At 44.2% G+C, this 23,419-nt stretch overlaps 1 protein-coding gene across 1 annotated transcript; it reads left to right on the top strand.

Moving 5' to 3' along the window:
- Nucleotides 1–488: 488 nt before the first annotated feature.
- On the top strand, nucleotides 489–22,191 carry pum1 (pumilio RNA-binding family member 1). The gene is made up of 23 exons (XM_058047601.2): nucleotides 489–643; nucleotides 3,751–3,919; nucleotides 3,995–4,117; nucleotides 4,688–4,756; nucleotides 6,659–6,764; nucleotides 8,123–8,316; nucleotides 8,407–8,579; nucleotides 8,647–8,911; nucleotides 8,997–9,090; nucleotides 9,232–9,330; nucleotides 9,412–9,554; nucleotides 9,636–9,774; nucleotides 10,798–10,932; nucleotides 11,005–11,304; nucleotides 11,411–11,653; nucleotides 11,862–12,132; nucleotides 13,031–13,160; nucleotides 13,251–13,385; nucleotides 15,267–15,404; nucleotides 17,639–17,764; nucleotides 17,845–17,966; nucleotides 19,497–19,689; nucleotides 20,583–22,191. The coding sequence occupies exons 1-23, from the start codon at nucleotides 510–512 to the stop codon at nucleotides 20,712–20,714; spliced, it is 3,633 nt and encodes a 1,210-aa protein (XP_057903584.2). The 5' UTR covers nucleotides 489–509; the 3' UTR covers nucleotides 20,715–22,191.
- The last annotated feature ends 1,228 nt before the right edge of the window (nucleotides 22,192–23,419 follow it).

Below are 23,419 nucleotides of genomic sequence, written 5' to 3'. Positions count from 1 at the left end.
AAAATGACATCAAATTGATAACCACATATATAGTAAGTAATTGTCATTAAGCCTTGATAGTGTTTATAAACTTTTCTTATATATGTGTGTGTGGTAAGTAGGCTACTCTGTTGCCATGGCGACAGTCTGCATTACGTCATCCCCACACGCTTGGCTACCGCGCTTCCTCGTCCGGTCTGGACCCCCCAGGGAAACCGGCCCAGCTCCAACTGGCTGGAGTCAAGGTTCTGTTTTGTTTTGGGCTGTTTTTCTTTTTTTTTTTTTTTGAGGGGGTGTGGCAATAGCAAGTTGCCATGGAGACAAAGCACGCGCTGTCCCGATTATCAGTTTATTTAAATGAGCTTTATGTCTGTTTTTTTTAGTATGGAGTGCAAATAAACGGTGTTCGCACTTGTATGCACATCTCCATTGACAAATAGTGTGAATGGGGGTCCTCAAACGCAGCACGCAGCATAACAAAGGAGCGGGCCCGGGCCTCCTCCCCCCCCTCCTCCTCCCGGCTTGGCGCAATGAACCACCATGCTTCCCATCATGCAGCGCTCGCGCCTACTCTTCCATCAAGCCGCCATGTTGTCGGAGTGAAATCCTGGGGTGTCAGAGAGAAGCTGGGGCCGAAATCCGCGACCATCCACCCTCTCCGCCGGTGAGTAAGACCCACGTACCGGCGGGGACACCTCCGAGTGCTTCTTAGCCAGCTCCGGGTGCGGATATTGTAGCTATGGCGGCCATGATCCGGGCTAAAGCGGTGTGTTTTTGTCAGACTGAGCCGACTCGCTTCCCGAGCTATATAGCTTGCCCCCCCTTCCTCTCGTTGTGTCAGTCTTCCGCTCCAGACAGCTCAGGGGCCTTTGTTAGCACCCGAATACTTGCGGGGGGCTGCGGGCTCGACGTACGGGCACAGTGAGCCTCCTCCCGGCTTGACAGTAACACGGCGTTGTTAAAACACGGCTGTCGCTGTTACAAAACACTGTTTGTGGCGCCCATGTTTGCTCACCGGTTCACCGGGCGGTGTGGTGGAGTCAGGAGGCCGTGTTATTGTTGCTAGACACCCAGGGAAGCGTCCGCCTGACAAACCCGGCCATAGTGCGATGTACCGCGGACATCCGATAAACAATTGTCACTACGGGTGCGCAGTCTGTCTTGGTTTTGTTGTGTCATGTCTGCCATGGAGAGCGAGAGGGTTCACTACCGGGGCATCTTACCTCATCCCCCGGCTAATTCGTGCATTGTGACACCCGTCAGTGTGGATCTCGGTTGTCGGTGATGTTTTGCCCGGCGACGAGCGCTCGTTTCCGGGTGTTGGAAGCATAACAAACCGCTTGCGCGTCATGTCGGTGGCTGTGTTGTGGATTTCCGGGTATTTGTCTTACCTGACTGCTAAACAATACCTGCTTCTTTATTGTGTTGGTACCACAATCAGACAGACAGGCCTTGTCTTTGTTAAAAGGGGGGTGTGTTTGCACCCAAAAATGGCTAACATGACTTTTTGCTAAAGCTAATGAAACAATATGGCTCAGCATTTTATGTTCGTAGAGGGACGCTAATGTAAAACTAGTGATTGTTGTTGGTAGATTAAAGCTTACTGGGGAATCAGGTGGTCACAGATTGACCCATGCATATTAAATATTTACCTGCTCACCACCCAAGCAGCCTTTTTTGGAGCCCCCGGACCGAAACCTCTTTGGCGGCCCTGACAGTAATCTGATGCTATTGTCAGGTATCCATATATACAACAAAGAAAAGCAAAATGTCAGGTGTTTAGCCATTTAAATGCTTCAATCAAACAATAGTTATAACTTTGTAATATACCATATATTGTCCAAATTATTACAACAATGTGCACAATTGGAGAGTCATGTAGTCATTGAGCAAAATGAAGCTCAACAAATGACCAGCTTGTGTTGTAGCCAGTGATGCACAATGCTGCCCCCCCCCCCAAGCCAATACTGATAACTTCCTGCTTCTCAAAACAAATACCTGATAACTTTTTAGAGCTGGTATTATTTTCCAACTTAGATTTAAATGTAGTTTGAGGTAAGAATGACCCAAGCAAAGTTTGATTTGTCAGAATTTAGCAGTAGACAGAGATAAAAATACAAATAAGACTGAACTTATTACCTTATTATGTATTATTGCACTACAAATTGGACGTAACCTGCTCTGTATTTATTATGGGCATGCACTGCAATGCAGGCCCCCACTGACAGCGACCAAGCAGCAGTCAATGTTTTGCTATTTTTATGGGCATGCATTGCAATGCGGGCCCCCATTGACTGCTGCTTGACCGCTGCAGTGCCGAGCAGACCATTATTCCTCCCAGAAATTAATGTTGTTATATCGTAATCCTCCCATTTTTTCACACTTAATGCAGCCCAAACTGCAAGAAGGACCCCCAAAACATGTTACACCACCGGAATCATGACGCTCGGGACTAGGCCGCTATTTATTCTTTGGAAAGATTTGTGTAACGATGGCGATGCTATTAACGAAAACGTAAAAAAATGGGCCTCAAGATTAGGTACACCCAAATCTATTTTTAGAACACCACATGCCAGAGAAAAACGAGAATTTGCAGACTTTTCACAGCCTTGTAGCTCAGCCATACGATCACGTAGAAACTTGATTAAAGGCTCATTTTTTAGACAAACTTCTCAACTCTCTCTGTGGCTAATTTGTTTTTTTGGTGGATATTTAGCTTTGGCTCTATCTTCGTCAGAAGAAAGTGTGCGCAAGGCCAAAATCCACCTCGTCTATCACTCTACTGTCATTGGAGCATTGGAGACTGAAAAATAACTTTCTTTTTGCAAACAACTCCTCCTCCTGGCCACACTGTTTTAGCAGGCTTGATTTCTTTTGGTGAAAACGTAGGAATCTTCACCCCCTTGCCAAAAATGTCACTTTTATGTCTGAGAAATGTATGGATTGCCTTCTGTGGGCCCTTAGAAGCGACAAAAGCCTAAAAATTCTCCCATTGACTCCCATGTTAAAGGCGCCATGTTTTTTTCACCAACTCTTCAATTTTCTATGTTTTCGACTCGTCCTCTTGCGGTCAGTTCGCTACCGATTTGCAAAACGAGCAGATGTATGCGAAGCCCCGACCCTCGGCCCACTCACGGGCGTCTTGTGGTGTCAATATCACAAATCGTTTGGCCGTAAGAAGCTTCTTTTCGACACGAGGGATTCAGACTTCTCAGTGATTTGTGCTCATTCATTGTCAATATGGCCGCCACCTGCTGCAGTAGAATGGACTTTACACCTTTTCTCCTCCTCCTCCTCCTCCCAACTCCTCCTTTTAAAAACGACTATGTGCAATAAAGTACACAGCAGTATGTTACCAGGTTTTAGCTGGCCACCCTATTCATAGGATAAGGTATGATTTGTTTGTTGCTCCGAGGTTGGCTTAAGATCCAATCAATACACGTCATGTATTGTTGTGCTTGCCTGATTGGTTGAAAGAAGTCTCGCCGTAGCCCGTCCAAAACGCGGTGAAAAGTCGGGTGTGTAGTTTAAATTTAAAAATCACCGCCGTATTTACTTTATTAGCTTGTTAATCATCGAAAAAGTAAAAAAAAAACAAAACTAAAAAAGCTAAAAAAAAGCTGCCATCCTTTATTATCGGCCATTATCAGGACTATTTTGGCTTTTGTCGACAACCGCTTATGTGGATTTGAGTAAAGCAATCCAAGGGGGTCGGACTGTACTTAACCGGAGTAATGAAACGGTCCCGCATGCTTTATTTCTCGTGTGCAGGCCGTGGTGGAATGAGCAGTGTGTGTTGAAGAGGAAAGCAGTGCTCTGGCAGGATTCCTTCAGCCCCCACCATAGAACCACACCCCCCATCATGCCTGTGGTGCTGAGCAGCGGAGGACACGCCCCTCCCACCGGGCAGACCCCCCATTCCACACCCCCCAGCCAGCAGGTAGAGCCTTAATTACGGCATCTCCAGAAGGTCACATTCTCTCCACAGCTCCGAACCATCCTCCATCTGTCTCAGGGTGTAGCAGGTGCTGGACGTTCCCAGGATGACGCCATGGTCGACTACTTCTTCCAGCGGCAGCACGGCGAGCAGCCCGGAAAACATCGCTGGCCCACCGGAGACAACATCCACGACAGCCAGGTGTGCTAAGACGCTAACACGTTTACATGGAGAAATACATGACAAGAAAGGATATTTCAGGTGGGCTGAGTAGTCACAAAAAAGACTAAAGGTTGCTGGTTCGATCCACAGCCCTGCTGTCATCACGTCAAAGTGTCCTTGGGCAAGAAATGTGCTAACAGGGTTCAGTTGCTTTGAGTACCTTGAAGGTGGGAAAGCGCCATTTAACACAAGGCAGTGCAAACAGGTGCAGTGCAGGTTCAGTGCTGGAGCCTATCCCAGCTTTTAGTTTGGACGAAAGGCGGGGTCCACCCTGGACTGGTGGCCAGCCAATCACAGGGCACATATAGACAAACAAGCATTCCCACCCACATTCGTACCTATGGACAATTTGGAGTCGGCAATTAAGATAGCATGTTTTTGGAATGGGGGAGGAAACCGCAGTCCCTGGAGTCCGAGGGTGGAATTGAACTCGGGTCTCCTCGCTGCCGCCGTGCAGCCGCGGACACTTTAGTGCTTGTTTCCCTTTTAAAAACCTGTTTTTAGTGGCACTGATGAGCGTAAGCCGTACTAACTTGTCTTTGCCTTCAGGTGCGGTCAATGGACGAGCTGAACCATGACTTCCAGGCCCTGGCCCTGGAGGGACGTGCCATGGGAGAGGTGAGACAGCGTACATTTAGATTAGGGTTGTGACCAGCTTTGATTACCCCCAATGTCAGCGCTTCACTTGAAAATCCTGTTAAATGTCAATTGGTTTTAATGGAGGCCCTGGCAGCGCGCACACACACACACACACACACACACACACACACACACACACAGTGGCTCAGCCACCCACTTGACGAACAGGATTTCCAAGGAAATACAACTGACTGGTTTGTTAAGTGGAAAATGGAAAGCAGTGCTGTTGAACTGGTGGCCCGAGTGCCAAATCTGACCGGCCCATAAGTTCAAACTTGGGAGCGGCAAACTTTTTTTTATTTTTTACATCAGATTCCTAAAAACCCTGATGACCCTGCTGTCATACACAGGATCTTTGGTTAGCATGATTTTAGGAGATCCTTAAAAACAGCAATGTTCCTGTCACGGAGGATCACTGACTAGTGTTTTTCCAACAGATTCCTAAAAACAGCAGGGTTCTCCTGTTCATATATGGCTAGCATTATTTTGGAGGTCCTTTTTTAAAAACGGCAACGTTCCTGTCATCGAGGATCGCAGATTAGTGTTTTTCCAACATATTCCTAAATGGTTCCCAGCAATAGAAGATTTAGTACATCCTTAAAAACAGCAATGTTCCTGTCGTCGAGGATAGCTGACTAGTGTTTTTCCTAAAAACTGCAGGGTTCTCCTGTTCATATATGGCTAGCATTATTTTTGGAGGCCCTTTTTAAAAACGGCAACGTTCCTGTCATCGAGGATCGCAGATTAGTGTTTTTCCAACATATTCCTAAATGGTTCCCAGCAATAGAAGATTTAGTACATCCTTAAAAACAGCAATGTTCCTGTCGTCGAGGATAGCTGACTAGTGTTTTTCCTAAAAACTGCAGGGTTCTCCTGTTCATATATGGCTAGCATTATTTTGGAGGTCCTTTTTTAAAAACGGCAACGTTCCTGTCATTGAGGATAGCTGACTGTTTTTCCAACATATTCCTAAAAACAGCAGGGTTCTCCCGTTCATATGTGGTTAGCATTATTTTCAAAGTCCTTTTTAAAAACAGCAATTTTCCGGTCATCGAGGATAGCTGATGACTGTTTTTCCAACAGATTCCTAAAAACAGCAGGGTTTTTATTAGGTCCTTTTTAAAAAGCAGTCATGGAGGATCTCTGACTAGTGTTTTTCCCAGCACATTTTTAAAAACAGCAGAGTTGTGCGTGATGCAGACAATGCTTAAAAGGCAGTGTTCCATTGGGCTTAGGTTTTTCCAGTGGATTCCTAAAAACAGCAGATGTGTCTTATGATGTAGAGCATCTTTGACTCTCATTAACAGCAGCAATGTTCCCGTCAAATTGGATGGCTGAGCAGTGTTGATACTTTTGGTTTTGGCTTTTTTTCTACATTGTCTATGCTGCTCATATTTTTTTTAATGTTGTCTTTCCACTAAAGAGCTGCAGAAACCTGCCAAGTCTTTGGATTGTGTGAGCAAAACCAAACCAAACCCACCCAAACAATGTAATGAGCTCCGGTATCACAAATTGAGCCTAAAGTTGTGGCCTGTGAGTTGCAATGCGAGGAGCTAATGACGTGTTCCCCGTGAAAACTAACGAGCTGCTTTTGGCCTTGTCTCTAATTGTGCCCTTTTTATTTTGGCCTCTCTCGACCGCTAAGAGGAGACGCGTCCTCTTGTTTTGCATGTCGTTAAGGGTCAAAGCGCTTTTAAAGAAATGTCTGAAATCGGCGTGCTCGCCATCCCAGCGGTGCTCGACACACATACGGCGCCAGGCAGAAGAATAAAAGCTTTGTGATACCATCAAAAAGCATTTAGCGATGGTCCTGTCACCTCCATATCATCCGTATCAGATGTGACCTTTTCCGCCGGTTGTGTCGTCTGTGTCCCCTTGCAGCAGCTCCTCACGGGGAAGAAGTTCTGGGAGACGGACGACTCTGGGAAGGACGGGCCAAAGGGGATCTTCTTGGACCAGTGGAGGGACAGCGCATGGGGGGCTTCAGGTACTGTCAGCTTGTGATAACGTGGTCTCAAAGGAGCCTTTTCGAAACTCCACAAACAAGAAAGTCTTATTTATAGATGTGGCAAGAAAAGCCTGATGTCAACGTGAGAGCATCCCGATGGTTTTCCGGATGGTATTTGAGGTTTCCGGCGTGTCGTTTAATGTGCCGTTTTGGAAATGTCAGGCCTTTCTGGTGGCATGACCGGGGTGCTCCGTCATCACCATCATGTCCGTTCAACTCTGGAAATGTGGCGTTGTGTCGTGTTTGTGATCCCTGTTTAACACAGGAACATGAGCATTTCTGTTGTTTCCCGATTTTTCCAGTGATGGCCACATCGTGATGAGTGATGGGATGCAACTTTGATATTTTGTAGAAATGCTAAGAAGTTATATTCCAAGAATAAACTCCATCTCAGCTTTGTGATGTTGGTGGAAGTGGCTTTGCATGAACTTGGGTCTTTGCTTTTAGTTTTTGACTTTCCAAATATTTCAACTTTCTTATTAGATAATCTTTATTCCCATAAATTTTGAATATTAATATTTACATATTTTAAAATATTTTAAATAATATTTTAAATTATTTTTAATTAATATTTAATATTTTGTTTCAATTTTTTCGACTTAAAACATTTTTTTTATATTTCAAATTTTTTTTTATTTTTGTAAAATTTAAATTGTCTTTTCTTAGAGTGACTTTTTCTTCCTATTTTCACTTGCTGTTTTTTCCAACTATTTCACCTTATTGTAAATTTATTTTTTGTAATATGACTTTATTGTCATAATATTTTGACCTTATTCCCATATGCCAACCTCATTTTTCAAATATTGTAACATGTTTGTCATAAAAGCATAAGACTTTTTTCTTGAATATTTGAGCTTTATGCTACTAAAATCACGCCATTTTCCCTCATAATAATCAGACTATTCTCTTAAGATTATAGCCTTTTTGTCTCTAGATCTCAGCTCTTTTTCTCTTATATTTTGACTTTATTCTTGTAAAATTCCTGCTGATTTTTGCAGTTTGTTGTGTGTTTATTCCAGCTTTCTCTTTAATTGTATTTGACTGTTAAAGTACGGAACGTGTTTGTTGTTATTGCGACAAAGAATGCTGTCAAGCTAGTTGTTAGCTATTGTTTACAAATGGAAGGTCCGCTTCTTCATGCAAGCTGAAATGCTTCTGGCTCTGCAGCGTTATGACGCCATCAAGGGTGATCAGATAGTACCAGATCTCCAAAAATAAAATAAATCCTTCAGTCTCGGCAAACCCAACAAAGTCAGACCAAAACAAATCCCGTCTTTTTGCTTTCCCAGCAAGCATGGAGGGTCGGAATCTTCTTTAACTGTCCTTTTTTGCCGCAGATCACTCGGTGTCGCAGCCGATCATGGTGTCCCGTCGGCCAGGACAGGGCTTCCACGGCGGCGGCGAAGTCGGGGTGGGCTCCGTCATGTCCCCGCGGTCCGAGAGCGGCGGTCTCGGCGTGAGCATGGTGGAGTACGTCCTGTCCTCGTCGCCGGCAGACAAACTGGACTCCTGCCTTCGGAAAGGACCTTATGTGAGGCTCTCTCGCATGCAACTTCCTGTCTGAGGTGGCCAGCCGCGTGTGGATGTCATGGATGGACGTGTCTTCCCTCTCATGGTGCAGGGACAGCGGGATGGAGAGGTGGAGGAGGAGAAGCGGGAGAAGCCAAAAGCGACATTTGAGGGGGAGAAGTTGAAAGAGCTGACAGAGAGCGACGCCGACGTCATCAATGATGTCATCAACCCCAACGGGCTGCCGGTGCAGAACGGCCTCGATGTGGATGTCAAAGAGTTTGGGTAAACCTCGCCGACATAAGATCTGCACGTTCCCGAAAAAAAACTAATTTCCTACCTCCCTCTGTAGCCGCCCTCCTGGCAACATGCCACCCCAGGGCCCGGAGGGGGACCTCCTTGGGGGTCCCGGCGGTGTTGGAGTAGATGGACTGACACCTCTAGGAGGCGGCGGGGGCCCCAAGCCTCCCGAGGACTTCTCTGGTGTGGATCAAGGCGGTGTCGCCATGGACCCCATGGAGTCTGTGATGGAGCCCCTTCAGTTTGACTACAACTCCCAGATGCCCATGGACTCCGCGCCCACAGTGGGCCTCTTTGATTACACCAACCAGCAGCAGGTGCGTTCGAGCGCCGTAGCCCATTTACATCCACGAGAGCTAATAAAAGTGCTAACGTAATGCGCTCTTCGCTCGCCACGGGCAGCTATTCCAGAGAAACAACGCTCTAGCGGTGCAGCAGCTCACGGCCGCCCAGCAGCAACAGTACGCTTTGGCAGCGGCGCAGCAGCCGCACATCGGTAGGCGCCCGTCTCTTTGGGCACGTATAGATGTAGCATAGATGTAGCATAGATGTAGCATAGATGTAGCATAGATGTATTGCATCACAACTATATTTCCTGTTTATATAGCACAAAATTCACCTGTTTTCGGCTCATCAGGTCTGGCCCCAGCATTTGTGCCCAATCCGTACATCATCAGCGCCGCCCCGCCTGGTACGGACCCGTATGCTGCTGGACTAGCGGCGGCTGCAACCCTCGGTGAGACCCTTGTGGTGCACCCTTGATGCACGAATACAAACTACAGCGTCTCACCAATTGTTTTCATGTGTGTGTGTGCAGGGCCGGCAGTGATGCCTCCTCAGTACTACGGCGTGACCCCCTGGGGGGTCTACCCAGCCAATCTGTTCCAGCAGCAGGCAGCTGCAGCCAACAACTCAGCCAATCAGCAGGCAGCGGGTCAGGGTCAGCAGAACCAACAGCAGGTTCGTGTTAGCGGCGGTCTCAGTTTATCATTGATCACGAGACGCTTATATAATAACGGCAGTCATCACATATCATACCAGGTGATGCGTGCAGGAGGCAACCAGCGACCTCTCACCCCCAGCCAGGGGCAGCAAGGGCAGCAGAATGACCAGCTGGTTGCGGCAGCTGCGGTCAACTCCGCCCTGGCCTTCGGGCAGGGACTTGCAGCAGGAGTGCCTGGTGAGTATGTTTTTAATAAAAAAAAAAAAGAAGAAGAAGTAGAAGAAATGGAGCATTGTTGGTTGGGTTTGGAGGTTTTTTCAGAAGGCTTTACAGGAGGAATAGTTGTGTCCCATTACATGCATCTACCTTATCTACCTCTTTTTATCTGTTTTTGTATCTTTAGAATGCGGAGAAAAGACACGTGTTGTGGATTATGGATGATGGGCAAAATTCAGAAAAAAAGTTTTGTTTTTTAGAGAAAAGTCCTATTTTAATGAGAAAGAAGTAGCAGCTTTACAATAAATTTGACATTATGAGGAAAAATAATATTTTCGTAGCATAGAGTTATCTTCTTTAAAAAATATATATATATATTTATGCTGTAATGTTAAAAGAAACAAACAAAATAAAAAAACATAATTTTTTTCTTTTTTATATATATATATAAATAAAAGAAAAAAACATAATTTTTTTCTTTTTTATATATATATAAATAAAAGAAAAAAATGTTTTTATTTATTAATAAAAAACAAAATAAAAAATCATTTTTTTCTTTTATTTATATGAAAGAGAAAATAATGTTTTTTATTTTGTTTGTTTCTTTTAACATTACAGCATTTAGCATTACAGAATTTTTATTTATTTATTTATTAATAAAAAACATAATTTTTTCTTTTATATATATTTATATATATATATAAAAAAGAAAAAAATAATGTTTTTTATTTTGTTGTTTGTTTATATATATATATATAAGAATTTTTTTAAATTTGGTTGTTTGTTTGTTTATATATATAAACAAACAAACAACCAAATGATTATAATTATTTTTTCTATATATATATATATATATAAACAAACAAAATTATTATAATTTTTTATATATATATATAGTTTCTTAGCATATCTGCATGTGTTTCTTTATAAAATATCAAAGTGGCATTTGTTTATTTTCCATCATGTGCCCCCCCGCCCCCCGAAAAAGGTTTGGCCACAGCGTTCACTGGTTTGGTCACGGTGGTTATTGTCCTTCCCTCTCAGGTTATCCGGTTCTGGCTCCTGCAGCCTACTATGACCAGACAGGCGCCCTGGTCGTCAACACGGGAGCCCGCAGTGGACCCGTCCGCCTCATGGCCCCTGCATCCGTCATCATATCTCCTTCAGCAGCACAAGCTGGTTGGTACAAGTTCACTTTCTTTTCCACCTGCAAGTAGACGTCCACGGCGTACTTTTACACTTTCCTTTTAGTTGCTGCAGCAGCGGCGTCAGCGGGTGGCGCCAACGGCGGCCTGGGCGGCGGGGCCAACGGCCCGTTCCGTGCCATCACGTCCCAGCAAGCGCAGCAGCAGGGCGGTCCCGGCGGCGCTCTGGGCGGAAGCTCCTTCTACGGGTCGTCCTCCCTCAGCTCGTCCTCCCAGAGCTCCTCTCTCTTCTCTCAAGGTTCTGGCCAGCCCGGCCCCGGTTCCGCTTCCTTGGGCTTCAGCCAGCCTGCTTCCTCCTCACTCGGCGCCACACTGGGGGCCACGTTGGGAGGCTTCGGTACTGCAGGTAGACATGACTCTGGCCTTATAGCATGAAGGAATAAAACATTGAAAAGGGATGGCCATGTGTGAGTAGCTCCTGATACGCTCTACTTGTCATTGTCTCCCTCTAGTGGCAAACTCGAGTGGAGGTAGCGGCTCCAGGCGGGACTCCTTGACAGGCAACAACGAGCTGTACAAACGCACACCCTCCAGCCTCACCCCCATCGGACACGGAGGCTTCTACAACGGCACCCTGGGCTTCAGTCCCTCTCCGGGCCCGGTGGGCATGCCCCTCCCCAACCAGGGCCCCTCTCATTCCCTCACACCCCCACCCTCGCTGTCCAATCACAGCTCCTCATCCAACCTCAATCTGGGTAAGTGAAGGACCCGTGATCTCTGTCATTCAATCACATTTAGGATGAGGTTGGTTTAATTTCATAAACCCTTTGGCAAGGCTGATTTATTTGGGACTGATTTGGTAAAGTGCTGCCATCACCTGTTTCTCTGTGGTATTGCACATTTCCAGCTATTGTTGTCAAGGTAAATGTAATATTTTTTTTACTCCGTTATCCCCCCCCCCAGGAGGCTTGACCAATGGCAGCGGACGCTTCATCTCCGCCGCCCCGGGAGCCGAGGCAAAGTACCGTAGCGCCGCCAGCTCAGGCTCCTCCCTCTTTTCGCCCAGCAGCCAGCTATTCCCGTCTTCGCGGCTACGCTACGGCATGTCGGACGTGATGCCTTCGGGCCGTAGCCGCCTGCTGGAGGACTTCAGGAACAACCGCTACCCCAACCTGCAGCTGCGGGACATCGCCGGCCACATCATGGAGTTCAGCCAGGACCAGCACGGCAGCAGGTACACCTTGGTGGATGAAAAAGGAAGTGGCAGTGGCATGGAAGTGGCAGTGTGCAAGGCATTATTGGATGTGCACATTTAGTGTTTTAGGCGCACCTTGCAATCATTATTTGTGCGATGCGTTTATTAGCCGATGAAATACAAGCGATCAATAAAGATGGCGTGTCCTCAGATCAGGCAATCCATCTCTGTATCGCCGTGCAATGCGTGTCTGAAAGCTGTAAAAAGTCATCCACAACGCAACCCGGCCTCTGACCAGTAGAGCCAAGAAGGCGGAGCTTGGATACACCCGACTTCCTGGCAAAACACTAAAGGGTGTCCAAAGTGTGGCACAGCAGCCATGTCAAGTAAATAGACAAGACAAGTACATAAAACAATTGCATATTATCATAACAGGGGTTCATTTGGTACCAAAAAATGTCGACAATCATATATGTCGCCGTCAATTTGGGGGACCGTAAACATTTCTAAACACACCTTCACTGTTTTGTGAGTCTATTAAATACATTTGTTTGTTCAGACGTATTTTTTCATTGTGCTTTTTTTTTCTAATTAATGTTAAAACTGCATCTTGGTTGCTTTTCAAGGGCCCAATCGTGTATATCGTTTCATCTCGTGAGTCGGGTGTCTCCTACTGGATGGCTCCCTATCCATGTAGTGTCCCAATACATTTGCCCAAATTCATCCCTTTATGCATCTCTCAGCTGTCTTTTTGTTTTTTTCCGTCCCCTGCGGGATAAAAAGCTCTGGCTGTAACGTTCTTTTGGTCTTAATTTGAAGCGGAATGGATTTGAAGGCCAACAGCAGCCTGTGTAGTCCAAGATCAAACCATGCCAACCCTGTGTGTGTGTGTGTGTGTGTGTGTGTGTGTGTGTGTGTGTGTGTGTGTCCTGTGCAGGTTTATCCAGTTGAAGTTGGAGCGAGCCAGTCCGGCCGAGCGCCAGCTTGTCTTCAGTGAAATCCTGCAGGCGGCCTACCAGCTCATGGTGGACGTCTTTGGCAATTACGTCATCCAGAAGTTTTTTGAGGTGTGCGAGTGTGGTTGTGTACTTTGTGGGTCTTGCGTATGTGGAAAAAGGAGGATAAGAGTTGATTTTTATATTGTTGTCATTTTCAAGTTTGGTAGTCTGGACCAGAAGCTGGCGCTGGCCGAGAGGATCCGAGGCCACGTGCTCTCCCTGGCCTTGCAGATGTACGGCTGCAGGGTCATTCAGAAGGCGCTGGAGTTCATCCCCTCGGATCAGCAGGTCATTGTGAGTACGCCGGCGCCCCCTCGGCTGACATGGAGCATGAATAAGTGCAACGATGTTTGCTTGTTGCAAGTTTGGCTAAAGTTATTTTTTGTTGTCAAATCCAAATTTTTATTATTTTACAAATGTTAGTTTTTACTAGTTTATTATAACATTTTATACATTTAGATTTTGTGAATCTAATCATTTTTCTTGCTAATTCAACTGTTAAATTTTTTTGTTATTTATTTATTAGATTTTTTTTAAAACTTTGAAGTGGTTATTAAAATTTGGAACTTATTGAATATATTTTTATCATATTACGTGAATAAAAAAAAAGAAACTTAACTCATTCAAAAAGGGAGAAACTGCTTTTGTGAATAGATACGTTTCAAGCTTAAGTGACACAAATTCAGCCATATTTTGGATATTTATCCAAATATCTCAACAACTACGCCACAACATAACCAACACAAACCTGCACCAAACATGATCCCTTCTATTGTTCAGTTGCATCATCACCTCTTTTTTTTCCCTCTTGTGCAAAAAAAAAATGTAAAAGACGTAGAAATATTTCTTAGGGATCGGGTGTTCGTGTTGGAACAAACGTATAAATACGGTCTTCGGTAGCGAATAATCTTCCTTGTTAAATGTATTATATATATACCATATTTTCTGCTCTATAAGTCGTACAAGGCCAAAAATACATAATTAGGTATAAAAAAAACATACATAAGTCGCACTGGAGTATAAGTCATATTTTTTGCGGGTAATTTATTTTCCAAACTACTTGACCAAAACAGACATTACGTCCTCTTGGAAGGAAAGTTCTAACAAAATAATAATAAATAATAATAATAAAACAATAATAAAATAATATAGAACAAGCTGAATAGGTGTTAGATATGCTAACACAATGCTTATTCAGCTACACGAAAAATAAACATAAACAGAAAAGGTGACCAGTGTTTATGTAACATAAACACTTTTTTTCATTTATAAGTCGCTCTGGAGTATAAGTCGCAGGAACAGCCAACCTATGAAAAAAAGTGTGACTTATAGTCCGGAAATACAGTATATAAAAACAAATTTAAATTATTATTTTGTATGATTTATTAATAATGTGTGATGTGTGCCCTGTGATTGGCTGGCCACCAGTCCAGGTTGTACCCCGCCTCTCGTGACCCTCGTGAGGATAAGCAGTAGAAAATGAACAAATTATGAACACTATCATTATCAGACTTATGTAATAGTTGTATGTTTTCAAGTTGGGTAAGACAATCCAAGATGGAGAATGAGATGAACATGACAGTTCTCCACGCCTCCTGTATGCTTTGCCAGTTGTGATGCTCGACATGATGCGGCACGTTTTAGAACCGTAAAGCACAATCATGAACATATTGTGTATGGAAACAACATAATTATCTTTCTAAAAGCGTAATTGTTGATGGAGCTGCGGGGTCCTCGGGGACGCCTTCCATAACTGGATACTTCCCGGACTCACTGTTGTTCATGTTCATGTGTGCTATCGATAAAAAGTATTCAAATTATCAAATGTATTTTCTAAGAGAAATACTGGATACCAACAGGGGGGGGCTCTTCTAGTCCTGTTTTGAGTGTGTTTTTGTGGTTTTAGTGAGTCTGTTTACAAACATCATCAGGATGCTGTTTCCTTCGAGTGAGTGATGAGATTTTGGGGCGAAGACAGGGCTGAAGCGTGTGCGTGGCATCCATTTCTTCCCTAACGGAGCTCAATATCTTCTCCAAGGCAACTGTTGAACGAGCGGCGTTATTTGTTGGCCATGCCGAGCCCCGGTGAAAAATGGAGGCTGTGGAAAATGCTTTGAGGCGCTATTTGATTTCTCACAAACGATGACTTGTCCCCCCCCCCACCCCTGCCCGCAGAGCGAGATGGTGCGCGAGCTGGACGGCCATGTGCTGAAGTGCGTGAAGGACCAGAACGGCAACCATGTGGTGCAGAAGTGTATCGAGTGTGTGCAGCCGCACGCGCTACACTTCATCATAGACGCCTTCAAGGGACAGGTACTTCCACGCACTACTTTCACTTTCACTTTCACAAGTGTCCGCTTCATGTCAAAGGCCTACTTTTTTTTTTTTGTCTGCCTGTACGCTACAAAGCGTCACGGCAGATGTTCACCACCATCTGCATGGGGATGTGCTCTGTCACCATGGCAACAGAAACCCTCGCCCGCCATCTCCTATTCACTTGCTAAATGTTTCATTAGCATAACGTGTTAAAAGACACATTCTACGTGTTATGCTCGCGCCTCCGTGTGGATAAACGCCCCCCCCCCCGCCTTCCTTCGCACGTCTGCCCACATGTTGTGCAAATGCGCGTCTGGGGTTTGTTTGCGTAGCGCCGAGCACGCCAGGAATTTGTTTTCACCTTCCCTGTGGCAGCGGGCGGGGCCGCGTTTCATAAAGTGTTCCTGTGATGAACCCAACAAAATAAGCTGGCCTGCTTTGTGGGCCGCACCTTTTTACAAGGAGAACATTCTGTTTGCTCACAGCTCCACGACAGGACGTTTCCTCGCTTTTGGGGAAACTACTCCCTCGCCACTTCCAATCTCTTGTCACGAGTAATTCATATAGAAATTAATAAATTGGTGTACTGTTTTTAAAATCTTCATATTTAAATTTTACATAGTTTTTGCCTAAATGGAGCATTTTTAAGCATAAAGATGGCAAAATAGAAGATGCGTTTAAATACCTTGTAATATTCTACACTGGTCACTCGGTGTCAGTAATGTTACTGTTGTTAGGAATGGAACATTTTCCACTCTGTTCCAGACAAAGTAAGGCAACCTGCTTATCTACCAGAGCGTTTTCAATTCAATTGTAAACTGTCCTAGAGACTCCTCGACTCATTTGACAGCGGTTAGAAGACAAGAATTCCGGTAGGACTTGCACCCTGTAAAAGGGCCGGTCCCAGACACACGAGCACCAGACCTGATGGCTGGAATAACAGGCTTTTATTGCAGTCGAAATGAAAATAAAGTCCCTCAACTGGCACAATAATTCCTAACATAAGCTAACGTTGCAGTTATCACCCACAAGCACCGTGACTATTTATGTCTTATTTTCTCTTATCTGTACTATATTAGCTAATGGGTGTGTAAAAGTGACTATAGGGGTGTTATATTATGTCTAGAGGGCTCTAACAATGTTTTTTTAAAAAAAAACTATTTAGAAGGTCCTAAATGGGTTTTCTATGATTTTAACTACCAAAATATTTTATTGCTACTACTTTGTGGCAATTAAGTTTTCTTATTTGGGTCTGGAACAATCAATAGCAATAAACTGCATAACAGGGCTGACCAAAGTGCACCCCAGGGTCCAAGTGCGGCCTGCAGATGTTCCACCGCACATTCGGAAATATGATTTAACATTAAAAAACACACACAGCGGTCAAAGTGGTTTGCGCGCAGACCTCACAGCTAGGGGACCCGAGTTCAATTCCACCCTCGGCCATCTCTGTGTGGAGTTTGCATGTTCTCCCCGTGCATGCGTGGGTTTTCTCCGGGTACTCCGGTTTCCTCCGGTTGATTGGCTGGCCACCAGTCCAGGGTTGGGATAGCCCCCACGGTGACCCTTGTGAGGATAAGCGGTAGAAAATGAATGAATGAATGAACATAGCAAAGATTTGATAAGAATAAAATCCAAACATTAAGAGGAACAACTTGTCATCTAATGAGAAAAATGTATGAGAATAAATATTATATATAACGGAATAATAGTTATAATAATACAAGAATAAAGTCAAAATATGGGAACAAAGTCCTAATTACTGGAATAAATTTTACAAGAAAGTTGAAATTGTTGACAATTTTTTTTACAAGACTTTTGATTTTGTGAGAATCGAATCTAAATATTCAGAGAAAAAAAAAGTAGTTGACCTCATGACTTCATTTTAGTAGCCACCTTGTGGACCATACACGGCTTTTTGACTTCCTGCTTTCTACGTGCTGAGCTCCTATACCATGCACTTCTGCCTCCTTGTGGCCGTTTTTAGGGATTACAACTGCACTAACATGATCTTTTATTGTACAGTTGCATCATCACCTCGTGTAAATACTTCTTCGGGAGCGAGCGTTCATGTTGAATATATTAATACATCTTTGGTAGTAAATTACTTCTGAATATTATTTTCCGAATATCTGGGTACTTGCATCCTTCCATTTTCCCTCGCTGGAAACCGTATCGGAAACGCTGTTGTTTTAGCTAGCACGTGTGTAAGCGTGTTCCACGTCTGGCAGGTGTTTGCCCTCTCCACCCACCCGTACGGCTGCCGAGTCATCCAGCGCATCCTGGAGCACTGCCTTCCCGAACAGACGCTGCCCATCCTGGAGGAGCTCCACCAGCACACGGAGCAGCTCGTGCAGGTACAACTGCACCACGCTTGCGGTCTCCGCAACGTAAAGATGTCCGCCCAACTTATGTCCATGTCGCCGTGCGCGCACAGGACCAGTATGGCAACTATGTGATCCAGCACGTATTGGAGCACGGGCGGGCTGAGGATAAGAGCAAGATCGTGGCGGAGATCAGAGGAAACGTGCTGGGACTCAGCCAACACAAGTTCGCCAGGTATGGATTTAGGTGGCTTTCAGGGTTTTATGTGGGCTGGGGTCTTAAACCTTTGATCAAATTTAATGTAATGATTGCTTTCCATAAATTGTGGTGGGGGTGCGGGTATTTTTGGTTTGCATTTTGAAGGTCTACTTGGAACTGGTCTAAAGGTTTTGGCCAAAGTCAAATCCAAATATTAAGGCATTCAAAGACGTGATGACATGTAGTGTTCTACTCTGGTCACCAGGTGTCAGTAATGTCACATTCATGAGACAGTAGCCAAAGCAGGAAGTTCTATACCAGGGGTCTCAAACTCAATCTGGGGCCCACGGGAGCTAGGGTCTGGGTGAGGCTGGGCCGCATTAAGTTTAAAAATATATATATAAATATATATATTTTTTAAAAAAAACTGTCTTCAATGCTTTTGCTTCTGCTATACCTTCCACTTTTTCAGTGTTTTGGTTCCGGTTTGTTCCGTTTTTCCACAAGAAAAGCTCTGATAAAACATTCCACTGTTCTGAAATATCTTTTATTTTTATTTTTCTACACAAAATAAGATGGAAAAAATAAATAAACAAATCAAGAATAAAGAAAATCAATTGGTAATAAATAAATAAAAATAATAAAACAGCAAATAAAATCACAAGAAACCACATATAGTTGGTGGATAGAGAAATTATTTTTTTCCAAATGAACAGTTAAGTTATTTAACCTTGAACGTGATCGTTAACTTCAGAATTTTACCCAATTAGAACGTTAGCATCGTACTCGTTTTATTTTTCTACACAAAATAAGATGGAAAAAATAAATAAACAAATCAAGAACAAAGAAAAACAATCAGTAAAAAATCTAAAATAATAATAAAACAAATAAACAAATAAGAAAAATGTAAGAAACCATATATATAGTTGGTGGGTAGAGATTTTTTTTTCAAATTCAAATGACCAGTATTAAGTTATTAAACCCTTTAACATGAACATTAACTTCATAATTTTAGCCAATTAGCACGTTAGCATCGTACTCGTTAGATTTTTCTACACAAAATAAGATGGAAAAAATAAATAAATCAAGAACAAAGAAAATCAATCAGTAATAAATCTAAAATAATAATAAAACAACAAATAAGAAAATCGTAAGAAACCACATATAGTTGGTGGGTAGAGAAATATTTTTTTTTCAAATTCAAATGAACAGTATTAAGTTATTTAACCTTGAACGTGATCATTAACTTCATAATTTCAGCCAATTAGCACGTTAGCATCGTACTCGGTTCAGTAAATTTAAGCATGTTTGATGAGCTGCCCTATCTTGGGACTATCGTCATCAGCCTGTAGCGTCACTGCTGATGCAATGTTGGAGTGCGGCGATCTCAGTCATGGATGATGAGAGAAAATCGCGTATGGGCGGGGCAAGATAGCATCAATTGTGTCCGGTGTGCACGCATCTTTAAGATGTCACAAAAACAACAAGTAAAAAGTCTCTTGTGTCTACTGCGTATATTGAGTAATAGGAGTGTCTTGTACCCCCCCCCCCCCCCCCCAACCCCAGCAATGTGGTGGAGAAGTGTGTGACGCATGCGTCGCGGGCCGAGCGGGCGGTGCTGATCGACGAGGTGTGCAGCCTGACGGAGGGCCCCCACAGTGCCTTATACACCATGATGAAGGACCAGTACGCCAACTACGTGGTGCAGAAGATGATCGACGTGGCAGAGCCCACCCAGCGCAAGATCGTCATGCACAAGGTGTGTGTGTGTGTGTGTGTGTGTGTGTGTGTGTGTGTTGTGGTGTTACACACAGGTCGACATACTCGCACTTGATTGGTCAGCACAGTCTGCTTGTTGAGAAGAGCCTGCAAGAACCCACGGTATGGGGTGTATTGATATTGATATCAGATATTGATTCGATATCAGCATGGACATTACGATGAGTACTTGATTATGATTATGATTTGATATCAACACACCACCACAAGTAGTCCATTCAAGACTGGAGTCCACGTGATAATACAACAGCGTGCTAGCTGACCTCAGAGTCGGCAGCTCAGTGCAAACTCCGCCATGTTCGAGTCCCCCTGTGTGTGTGTGGGGGGGGGGGCACACAATCGGGGAAGTTTAGCACGACCAACCCCCCCATTGCACATCACACAACAATCAAAACAAATCTTACAGCATCCGAAATGTCCAGAGATCGCGGTAGAACTACAGCACGAGTACCGTAATGCGAGTACGTAGGATTTGCGCTGATATCCGATTCTATTGATCACTGTATCGCCCCCATACCGTAGGCTGCAACATCGGTATCGGGAGCGCTGACCTCGAGGTCAGATGGAAAGTTAAGCAAAATGTCTTGTTTAGCTGCTAGTCAAGAGGCTGTAGATCCACTTAAGGGGCAATGGTGTCAGGGGTTTCCAAGGCAACCACGCAGGGGCTCAGTCATGTGCAAATAAGGCATTAAGACAATAAAAGAGAGAAATGATATCACTGGCTCATTTTAAGGTAGGCTCAGACTTTATTAGGCAATTTGTCTAGCTCCCGATTGGCTGAAGTGTGCCTATTTTGATGCAGACAGAGATGGTTTATTGCAGACAGATGAAGGCTCTTTAGTGGATTGACGTGAGGGTGTTGTGCCTCGGCAGATCCGACCCCACATCTCCACGCTGAGGAAGTACACGTACGGCAAACACATCCTGGCCAAGCTGGAGAAGTACTACATGAAGAACGGCGTGGACCTGGGCCCCCTGTGCGGCCCCCCCAACGGCATCATGTAAAGCAGCCTGACCCATGAAGGAACGGTGCCCTCTTTCTCCCCCCCCCCCCCCGACGTACCCGGAATCTTTCTCCTGTCCCTGTTTCCATGACAACACTTTGGGAGGAGCCTATTTCGAGGCGGCCTTTGAGTTGAAATGTTCCTCAGACACCCTCCCCCCCCTTACCCCTCTCCCCCACCACCCAAGCCGGCCCTGCTGAACTCTCGGGGTAGTAGTGAGACCTCTTCCACTTACTGCTTCACCCCTTCTTTCCTTTTTTTTTTTTTTTTTAAATTTCTTTCTCTTACTGCTGCACACTCTGTCCTCGTGCCCCCCCCTGCCCCCCCCTCCCCTATTTACCACTATAATAATTTAATTTTTTGCGAATGGTAGAGGAAAACACACGCCAAGCGCTAACCAGCCTCCAGATCATTTAGCATGGGAGATTCCTTTTCTGGTCTTGCTTCTATAAATATAACGTGTATACTTGGTGTAGACCTTTGCATATACATACATACATAAATATATATACATATATATATATAAATATATATATAAAACTTTGTAGTTTTTCTGGTTTTTGATGTTGACTCTGTATCTATACTGTATCCTAGTAGTGACCACATACTTGTGTATACTTGTACATTTGTAAACCCTTGTAATGTAAAAGTGCTTTACCGCCCCTTTTTTGGTATATGACGAGAAAAAAAAAAAAAAAAAGAAAAAGCGCTCATTCTGGAGAAGAAAAAAAAAAAAGTTAGAACCCCCTACCACCCCCCCCCACACCCACCCACCGCCGCCACCCTGTGCATTTCAGTGTATATTCTCACCTTCTTGGTTGTTGTATATTGTAAATTGTAATATCGACTTTTTGTTTTTTTTTTGGAGGGGGGGGTTGACCTCGGTCCGCGGCGTAGTATATTGTACAAACGTTGGCCACGCTTGCTTTTATCGTGTCACTGCTTAACTTAAACCTCTCCCACTGACTTCCGTTGCTTCCGTTAGACATCGTGCCGTCTTCTTTTCTTCACCTTTTTTTAAAAGATCTTTTTATAGGAACGCTTCACCTCGTGGAAAGTGCTCACATGTGTTAAAAAAAAAAACAAAAAAAAAAACAGTTTTTTGCTGACTTTGCCGTGACGCTTCAGACGGGGGTGAATTGTACAGACGTGTGTGTGTGTGGGGGGGGGGTTCTTGTGTTTTTTGGGCCATTTCGCTAGTGCTGTAAGTGCTGTATCATACTGTTCATGTATTTGTTTTTGGGGGTGAGAGGCAGCCCGCCACGGCGCGGTGTACATTTGGAGCAGCCTTGTGTATATTTACTACGAGCACACCTTGTAACCATATGTGTATAGTTAACAGAACCTGTGTATGCTTATTGCCTGGGCAACTATTTTTTGTAACTCCTGTTGTAGATTGTCTCTAAACAATTGTGTGATCTTTATTTTGAAACCAAACAAAACAACAAACAAAAAAAAAAAACTTTGAAAATTTAAAACACTGTCCTGTGTGTTGTTTTGTTGTTTTGTGGCGCGCGCAAGTTTCTCTTTGCAGAAGAAGATTATGAGCACCGGACGCCGCCATTGTGGTTCCAGCCGTCTGAGCAAACAGCAATACTGCAGGGGTGGGGGTTGGGGGGGGGGGGGGGTCGTGAGACAATTCAAGCTGAATCAGTGAGTAAAACTCTTCATGACTTGATTGAATTAGCATCATCTCGCCGCTTCTTAGTAGTTCATCACTCATTCAGGTTTTGTTAAGGGTGCCTTAGTTGATTAATCACAAGCTTGTTCTTTGGGTTAACTGACTAATCAGCGAGGCCGGGGGTGTGCAAAACGTTTTTCCAGCCAGGTCCACAGAGTGAAAAATAAAAAGATACAACTTAAGACACTTTCAAGTATTTAAAGACAAGCTAAGAAGTGACATAGTACTAACATGCAGTTAATTAATTGCAGTTCTTTACATGCTTCAAGTATAAGTAATACATACAGTCCTGATGAGCTTTTAATATGCAAAAGGTAGAATGGGGATGGGGTGGGGGGGCAAAAAGTGCTTTGAAAAAGTCATTCATTGAAAACAATACAAGTGAAATAGGCCGTTTATATGCTGATCAAAAGGGGCGTCAACTGTCTGGAACCGGTGGCCATTTTTAAAAAAACTTCCCTTGGCATCCATCCCCAAATGGTCTCCATGGGATGTCAATCAGGGGAACATGAGGGATGGTCCAAAAGAGAAGTAGTAGTCCTTGGTCAAGCCAGCATCATGAACTGGGCCATCGGTCATGAGGGATGCCTGCTGCAACCGACCGCCGTTTGACGACCCCGCACCATCTGAAACTCCATGTTCCATTGAATGAAAAAGCACCCCGGATCATGATGGATCCCCTCTCCACTGTGACAGGTGGGATCTCCTTGTCACGCCAGTAGCGTTGGAAGCCATCTGGACCGCCAAGGTTACATTTTTTCATCCTCGTAGAATCAAACATTTTTCCACCTTTCAATGTCCCGTGTTTGATTCTCCCTTCCAAAGTCTAAATGGGCAGTTGAAGGAGACCAGGTCTTTGAATTCCTCTCTTTTTTTGGCTTTTATATAGCCTGTGGTCTTTTTTTGTAATATGACTTTTTCCCATCATGTGACTATTTCTGTATTTTCCAAAAATGACAGCTTTATTTTATTTCTTTAATATTTCAACTCTAAGCTCCTAAAATGACATTATTTTCCCTCATTTT

Source organism: Doryrhamphus excisus, linkage group LG7, assembly GCF_037039965.1.
Source record: "Doryrhamphus excisus strain RoL-2023G ecotype Guam linkage group LG7, RoL_Dexc_Guam_v1.1, whole genome shotgun sequence".
NCBI lineage: Eukaryota > Metazoa > Chordata > Actinopteri > Syngnathiformes > Syngnathidae > Doryrhamphus > Doryrhamphus excisus.
Note: the sequence above shows the minus strand (reverse complement) of the source record. Positions and strands in the feature narration are given on the sequence as shown.